Genomic DNA, 8825 nt, shown 5'->3' with positions numbered 1-8825 from the left:
CCTTTTAAATTGATAATCTAATTTGTGACAGATAATATCCAGGAAATAATTTCATATTTTAATCATTTTTCTTTCGTATCTTCGTTTCTTCCTTCTTTTTTTTGTGCTCTTGGAACTTTGGTGGGGACTGCCCCTAAAGACCATATAGCCTGCCAGTACAACAAACGGTTAAACCATTAAATCCGAAATAAAGGTCTGATCACTTTTAAATCGTAAACATGACATTAAAAGTCCGGTGAATCATGCGGATTGGAGTTATGCTCGAAACGTAAAATATCATGTTTGGCTAATATTGTAAAAATCCAAACAGAGCCACAATATACAGGAGCCATGGAACAGTTTGAAAGTGTGTGTGCGTGTGTGTGTGTGAGAGGGTGTACTCGGGTGTGTGTGGTTGTATGTGGGTGTTTGTGTGTATTTGGATATGGTGGGTTAACCACATACAAAATCACAATCAGATTGTCATTTGTAAGGTTTATACACGCTTGAAAGTGGCGGTTAATCGGCCCCTGATAAAGGCCTTCAAAGTAAGCCATACTGATCGCTGATGCATAAAAATAAATAGGTGGTATATGTATAGAGTCTACCGCTGATGGCGCCGGTATATATTGATGTCGACAGTCCTTTCTGGCGCTGCTCTGCAAAGTAGTACACAGACGGTTCCAGCATGGAGCTATTAACACAATAGCTCCATGGTTCCAGTAAGAAATTGTACTCGAACATGTAGGACTATCAACATGTTCAATGTTAAATTTTCTATAACCATAAAGGAAAACATTAAGACATTTTCTGAAGTAGATTTCTAATTGAAATCGGATACTGCAACAATGCCACTAGCTATGCTTCGGTTGTATCATTATTGTCATGCCTGATCATTTTACCTTTAATTTGAAGTAATCTTTAATAAAGAAACACCATAAACATAGGAAAATTCTGTCTGTAGTAGAAGCAATTACGAGTAAATCATATAGTGGTACTATGGAACTTCTTTGTGAAAAAAATGGAATTGAACTTGGAAACACCTGTTGGGCTATCGTTTTTTTCCTATGAATGAAACAGTCTTGCGTACACTCCGGTATAACCGACGCCATATTCCCACGATAATATGTGAATGGATTCTCGTTCACCACCCCCCCCCCCCTTTTTTTTCATTCATTCCACCCGAACATTGATTTTATAAAAACGTGTTTAAAATGTGTTAATATCTACATCTGATCATGGATTTTTCACCTTGTTAGACAGGGCTACCCCCCCCCACACACACACACACACCCTCACCCTATTGTTATTGTTGTTGTTGTTTTTAAGCCACTGCTCAATCCGATATATTTCGTGCCATCTGCTCTTTATACTTATAAAATCAATAATACACCGAATAAATAATTCGATAATAGACGTCATAATGGGAAAATTTGTTAAAATCATACATAATGGCGACGCCATGGAAAGCGTAAGTTGTTTTCGCCATTGCCACCAAACACCTCCCTTTGATATGTTTGCTGCAATACCCCCTTCCATCTCAAGTTTCCTTATTCTGCCACGAATCTTGTTGAGAATTAGCTGCAAGCCATATGTAAGCAGTAGCAGCCTGATTGGTGTTTCATTTATAAAGTATGGCGTGGTTGATGTGTGTTATGCTAATTGGTGCTCTTTATTCGATTGTTTGGATTGTTCTCTTCATTTTTCCGGAATTAATCCACAAACCAAAAAAGAATCAGATTCGTGGCAAGTTAATCGCACATCGAGGAGGTTGGTATACAATCAGCTATATTTCTTGTCGAATGGTGATAGAGAATAAGCTTGTCGTTTTTCAGTATTTTCTTTTGCGAATTAAACCATCAACACAATTTATCACGGTTTGATTAAATGTCAACTTTCCCCCCTTCAATATATCTGCCTCTGGGTTTATAGGTTTATACGCAGTTTCTCATGCTTTTGATTAGTTCGTTAATATTAATTGGCATTTCGTTGCTTTAAGTTTGTACTGTTGATAATGATTTCGCTCCATTATTTTGTTTTTTTTTACTTAATCAAACTACTATACATCAGGCCTATTCATTCCTCTTTTTTAGCCAGTGAGCACTTTATTCCTATATGGAACTCCCTGCATAATGTACGCTTCCAGCTCTGTTCCTATTAGATAAGGTTTGATTGTATTTTCTGGAAAACGTTAATGGTTAAATTGTTCGTTTCAGATAATATATAAAATTTGATTTTAGTTTGAACCCCGATTTGGACTCGACACTCTACAGCTACAAGTTGCAATCGATTGCAAATATTTCTTGAGAACACCCAATAAGGGTTGATTTTGTTCTTTTTTTTTTCTTTTACCTTGTTTTTCCCTTTATGGAACATACATTCACTATAAATCATAGCTAATCTTTATGCATGTTTGTTTCGTGCACGTTCCCTTGTTACTCCAGGAGTCATTCATAAAATTTGTTACTATGTTTACAGGTGCAGGGGAAGAATTGGAAAATACCCTTACAGCATTTAAACGGTAAATTCTCCTATGATGTTCAATAATATCTTAGATGGGAATATCATAATTATGGTGCATGTATACCTGAAATGCTTCCCTGGGAGTGGTGAGTGTGCACTGTAATCGGCACAACTGAATTGAGTGACTGAATATCGTTCTACTCTGATATCTGGATAACCATTTCACATCGTCTTGTTTTTTTTACATATCTCCTACCTCAAATTATATATTGCATATATATATATATATATATATATATATATATATATATATAAGAGAATAAAAGAACTTAATTGTTGGCATTACAAAAACTGCATTACTCGTGAATTTGTTTCGCATTCCTGATGTCTTTTTATTGCCAATACGTGGAAAACCAAGATATATGTATATATATATATATATATATATATATATATATATATATATCAAGTCAGTATCAATATCCAAAGACTCGATATATATTTTATTCAATTTCGCAGCAAGTAATTGACTTAATAGTCGTTGAATTAACGACTTAAAAAACATAAATCTCAACTAGAATAATTACAGCACCGACTCTAATTTACAATAATTCAAAATTTACATTAATACTAACTCCAATTAACAATTAGTAACAATTCATAATACGTACACAAAATGATAAAAGAAATCAGAAATAATGATAATAATAGTTCGATTCCCAAGTGGTGCGCTAGTGCCCTTTGGTAAGGCATTTATCCTCATTATCAGGTCCCTCAGAGAGGACCTTAAGCCGTTGGTCCCCTGGTTGCTTGATCACAGGCATTCGTGCTTTCTTAGGAGTAAGGTAAAAAACCTCAGTGTAATAATAATAATGATTAGAATAGTAATAATATTGATGACAGTGCAGAAGACGTTAATTATAGTGTTATGTGAAATAGAATATAAGTCATGATGTCACAAGGATGAGCAAACGAGGGTTGCTATAGTAATAATGATAATAATAACCCACATCATCATCATCGATCTTAATCAAGATTGCTTATTCTCCAAACAAAATAAATTATCTCCCTTCGCAAACTGAAATTGACTTTTTATTTGCATCACACTATATGCATGTAAAATCACATGAAGTGCTGCAGAGAAGGATGTCCATATGCTGGAGCTTGATTGCTATTTGACGAGGGATAGTCACGTGGTAGTTTCACACGATCCACATTTACTCAACCTAACTGGTGAAGATGTCTACATTCATGACATAGATTACAAGGTATGTAAGTGTATTCCATGGTATTCATACATATGCAGCTGATATAATCCAAATTTTGCTGAGGTGAAGCAAAAACGTAAATCACCAATGATACGCAAATTTATTGGACAGAATTCACGTTTTACATGTTCTAATTTATGCAGATCTCGTTTCTAAACTTATAAATAAGGTTAACTTTTCCTTGAAAACAATTTTAATAACAGATTAAATGGCAAACGGGATCCAACTTTCAGTACATTAAGGGCTAATCAAATGGAGAGAAATGGTTTCTCGCAGCGGATAATCGCAAATCAACTCTATTGTGAAAATGAAATGAAAGTCAAATAGAACTTGTAATATTGTGTCTGTACACTAGGATTTTTTTTTAATAAGAAGTCTTACCTAGAAAATATGTAATCGGATAATGATGCTCTATTATTTGATTTCATGCCAATTTTCATTTCTTAGGATCTTCCATGCCTAAAACCTGTTTTGGAACTGGATTTTGCAAAAGGCAAGTTTTAGTTCAGAGTAAGAACCAAGAGAAATCTGTCTGCCGAATTATAAATTGATTTTTCTAAGCATCTTGAATTTTGCATATGATTACCAATAGATAAAATTATTCATTGACAAAGAGAACAAAAACAGAAAGAATAAGTACAACAAACATGATGAAGAAGCAGAATGAAGAAGAATCGAACTAGAACGAGAACGAACTTCTAACATGACAAAGAAGAAGGAAGAGAAGATGAAAAAGAAGGAAAATCACTAGAAAAGAGATAAGCCAATGAAGAAGGGAATATAAAGAGGAAGAGAATACCAAGATAAAGATACTCAATAATAACAGGATTAAGCCCGTACTTAAACCTCTGAAGGCTTCCATGGCGACTGAGAATTAAGCCTAAAACAGCTTTGGAGGTTATGTTTACTTTAAGAACCTAAACTGGGCAGTCAGATGTCTAGTTCATCCATTATCATTTCTAAAAAGAACAAATGAGTTTAAATAAGTTTAAGAAAAGATAATTGAATTTCATATGTGATGTAAAACTTCAGGTCAGACATGTTGCGGTAATCCCAATGACAGGAACATTCCATTGCTTCGAGAGGTCTTTGAACAATGTCCAGGGGTGCCAATTAATCTGGATGTCGGGACAGACAATGATGTCCTCATTGATCAGGCAAGAAACGTAGACACAAATTTGAAACGATTAATTCCATAAATATTCTTGATTCATCATGAATATACATTTATTATGGATTGAGGAAGGGAGGTTGCATAGGATAGATAGATAGATAGATAGATAGCCTGATTGATTGACTGACTGATTTATTTATTTATTGACAGACTGATTGATTTATTGATTGACCGAGTGATTGTTAAAGTTATTGGTCAAAGGAATGGGTGATTGATCTTCATTTTCATTAATTTAATGGAGAATTTATAGTAGTTACCTATATTTCTTTAATATATTGATATATAACAAGGAATTATTCTTTGATTGATTGGTTGAAGGAATGACCAATTATTTAGTTGATTTATTGATTAATTGAATGACTGATCAATTGACTGGTTAATTAATAACTTGGTTGAAGCTGACTCCGTGCACAATATACAGTAGCTATACATATCTTTTATGGTATTGTTGCTGATGTATTTTCAAACCAAAGTCCTATCAAAATAATTCATAAATTCGGTGGACAGGCTTATATTTATAATGGGGTGAAAAATAGAGATACCTTATATGTGAATTGCCATGTGATCGTATAAAATGAATGAATTGCAAAAAAAAACATGAATAAAAGCATATCTCTTTTACAGGCTCATAAAAATGTTAATAAAGGAATGTTTATCTTTATCAATAAATGTGTCTCATCATTTTTCAGGTGATCAAAATGGTGATTGAATTCAAGAGAGAGGATATCACTATTCTTGGCAACACCAATGAAAGCATGACGCGAAAGCTTCATGCAAAGGTAAATTACTATACAAAGTATCACATCACATTATGATCTAACATCGCACTTGTTAGTTGTAACATGTATGTATATTTATTTTGATTATAATGTGATGTTTTTTGGTTTTAAAATTTAAAACTTCAACATAGAGATGAAGCTACCTGGGTTGAATGCAGCACGATGAATTCCTAACCCAAGCTGATGGAGTGGTCTCCCACATTTCTTCAAAGTTTGCTCCACAGTATTCTTGTCTACACTTGGCACTATGGGCTATACAATATTAAATTCTACAATTTCAATTGGTAGCACCACGTTCACCAAACAAGTGGAATGCCTCTGGCCGTCTCACCTGCATCACGCGGTTCAATATAGCAGCAGTGCTCACTTTGAATACTACTCTAACTCGCACAAGATGTTCAGTGATACATGGTTACTCTTATTTCCCTTTTTAATGAACTAGACCAATAAACTTACAGAGATATGATGGTTATTCAACAAAAACCCCAACATGGCCATGGTCAAGTTCATTGACCTTACATGACCTTTGACCTTGATCATGTGACCTGAAACTCGAACAGGATGTTCAGTGATACTTGATTACTCTTATGTACAAGTTTCATGAATCAGATCCATAAACTTTCAAAGTTATGATGGCAATTCAACAGATACACCCAATTCGGCCAAAGTTCATTGACCTTTGACCTTGGTCATGTGACCTGAAACGCGCACAGGATGTTCAGTGATACTTGATTACTCTAATGTCCAAGTTTAATGAACTAGACCAAGAAACTTTCAAAGTTATGATGGTAATTCAACAGATACCCCTGATTCGGCCAAAGTTCATTGACCCTAAATGACCTTTGACCTTAATCATGAGACCTGAAACTTGCACAAAATGTTCAGTGATGCTTGATTACTATTATGTCCAAGTTTCATGAATCAGATCCATAAACTTTCAAAGTTATGATGGGAATTCAACAGATATCCCCAATTCGGCCAAAGTTCATTGACCCTAAATGACCTTTGACCTTGGTCATGTGACGTGAAACTCATGCAGGATGTTCAGTGATACTTGATTAACCTTATGTCCAAGTTTCATGAACTAGGTCCATATATTTTCTAAGTTATGATGACATTTCAAAAACTTAACCTCAGGTTAAGATTTCGATGTTGATTCCTCCAACATGGTCTAAGTTCATTGACCCTAAATGACCTTTGACCTTGGTCATGTGACATGAAACTCTAATAGGATGTTCAGTAATACTTGATTAACCTTATGGCCAAGTTTTATTAACTAGGTCCATATACTTTCTAAGTTATGACGTCATTTCAAAAACTTAACCTCAGGTTAAGATTTGATGTTGACGCCGCCGCCGTCGCCGTCGGAAAAGCGGCGCCTATAGTCTCACTTTGCTTCGCAGGTGAGACAAAAACAAAAAAAAATGCGTTTTCAAATACAATTACTCTTTGTCGCTTTGATTGACAATAAGATTAAAATAATATCATCGATTCATAATAATTATTTATTTTGTTACAGGCTCCTGAACTACTGTTATTCTTCAGTGAGCAAAGTTTCTATCGTCTTCTGAAAGTTTTCTACCTTGGCGTTATCCCGTTTGTTAGTTTCAAGGAGAGTTTCTTAGAGATACCACTTGGATCGGTTCTAAAAGATGCGTAAGTAATCTGACGTGGGTTTTTTTTGTTTCCTGAAATTTCTTACAGAAATACTGACAAATTATAATTACAATAATAATTGATGATGACGGTTGTGATGAGCCAGAGTCAAATTTTAAGTTGATCTGCACATATGAAAAATTATTTCCCCCTTCAAAACTTTTTCAAAATTTTAAATTGCTGGGGATGTGACTGTAAATCATTCAAATCTACCATTATTATTTGGTGTGGAGGATATTAAAACTGGGATTATCATTGAAAAATTCCCTACAGCGATGTTTGATATATGAACCTGAAACAAGTGTATAAAATATTAAACAACCAAGTTCAATTATTATTTTTAATTCTCAATGACTTAAACATGGTTGTTTAAACTATTAAACACCTACTGTAAAATTCATATACAGCTTTTTATACAATATTAAACAGTGTTTTTATAATGTATTCCTTTATATTCTTCATTTGTACTTCATAGAAAGTACCATACAATTAAATTGTAATTTCTTTTTTTTTTGCTTCCTTTCTCAAAAAGCGGTATGAAAAACTGGATATTTACATCCTTCCCCCGAATTTATGATGTTGTGGTTTTAAACCCTCTTCTGATCTTCCATTTACATCGTCGAGGAATAAAGGTATTATGATTATCCCTATCATTATCACAAATGATAATCATCGTTTCTAATCTTCATTATTATCATCTTCATAATTATCAATATTACAATTATTATAACTATTATTATAATCATTACCTACCAGTGTTTATCACCATCATTACTATCATTACTAGTATTATTAATATTACTATTATCATTATTGTTGTCATTATTATTATCATTATTATTATCATTATTACCATTATTTTCATTATCATTATTATCATTATCATTAAAATTAATTCATTAATATTGTCACCGCTAATGCTATCATCGCACTGTGATATTTTTTGTAATAATGACATATTAAATGTCATTATTATTATTTCATTTACTTCCTCAAAGGTTTTTATGTGGGTGCTGAACACAGAGGAACAATGGGAACAAGGCTTTGCATACGGTGCTGATGCAGTGATGACGGACTATCCATCAAAACTAAGAGACTATACAAACAAGAAGAAGTTGTGAAAGAATGAGAAATATTCCAGTCCAAACATGTATGAAGACCATGTTCTGGATGTCCATGGTGTTAGCCAACGGAAGATATGATTTTCTTCTAAGATGTCACTAGAACTAATAAGATGGTACAATGTTAATAAAGTAAACATTCAGGAGGAGTAAAGATAAAGTGCAAGCACTGAAAGAATTTACTAAATATTCATAATTTATTCTCCTTGAAAGAAAACTTTTTAATTGCCTGAAGATTAAAATGAGGGATATAGGGGAAGGCGGGGTAAGTTGAGCATAGGGGCAAGTTGAGCCACCAGCCCCAGGCCAATAATGAATGAGTCAGACATTGTGGTGTTGTCATGTATTGATGACCCATAGCATAACCCCTAACCCACCACATTGT

General features: G+C 33.9%; 1 protein-coding gene across 1 annotated transcript; it reads left to right on the top strand.

The window, feature by feature from the left end:
- Nucleotides 1–1609: 1609 nt before the first annotated feature.
- Nucleotides 1610–8512, top strand: LOC121406981 (lysophospholipase D GDPD1-like). The gene is made up of 9 exons (XM_041597854.1): nt 1610–1749; nt 2458–2500; nt 3575–3710; nt 4158–4203; nt 4734–4880; nt 5554–5663; nt 7183–7319; nt 7852–7951; nt 8318–8512. The coding sequence occupies exons 1-9, from the start codon at nt 1614–1616 to the stop codon at nt 8438–8440; spliced, it is 978 nt and encodes a 325-aa protein (XP_041453788.1). The 5' UTR covers nt 1610–1613; the 3' UTR covers nt 8441–8512.
- The last annotated feature ends 313 nt before the right edge of the window (nt 8513–8825 follow it).

This window comes from Lytechinus variegatus, chromosome 2 (assembly GCF_018143015.1).
Source record: "Lytechinus variegatus isolate NC3 chromosome 2, Lvar_3.0, whole genome shotgun sequence".
Lineage (NCBI taxonomy): Eukaryota > Metazoa > Echinodermata > Echinoidea > Temnopleuroida > Toxopneustidae > Lytechinus > Lytechinus variegatus.
The sequence above is the reverse complement of the archived record's forward strand: the minus strand, read 5'-3'. Positions and strand labels throughout refer to the sequence as shown.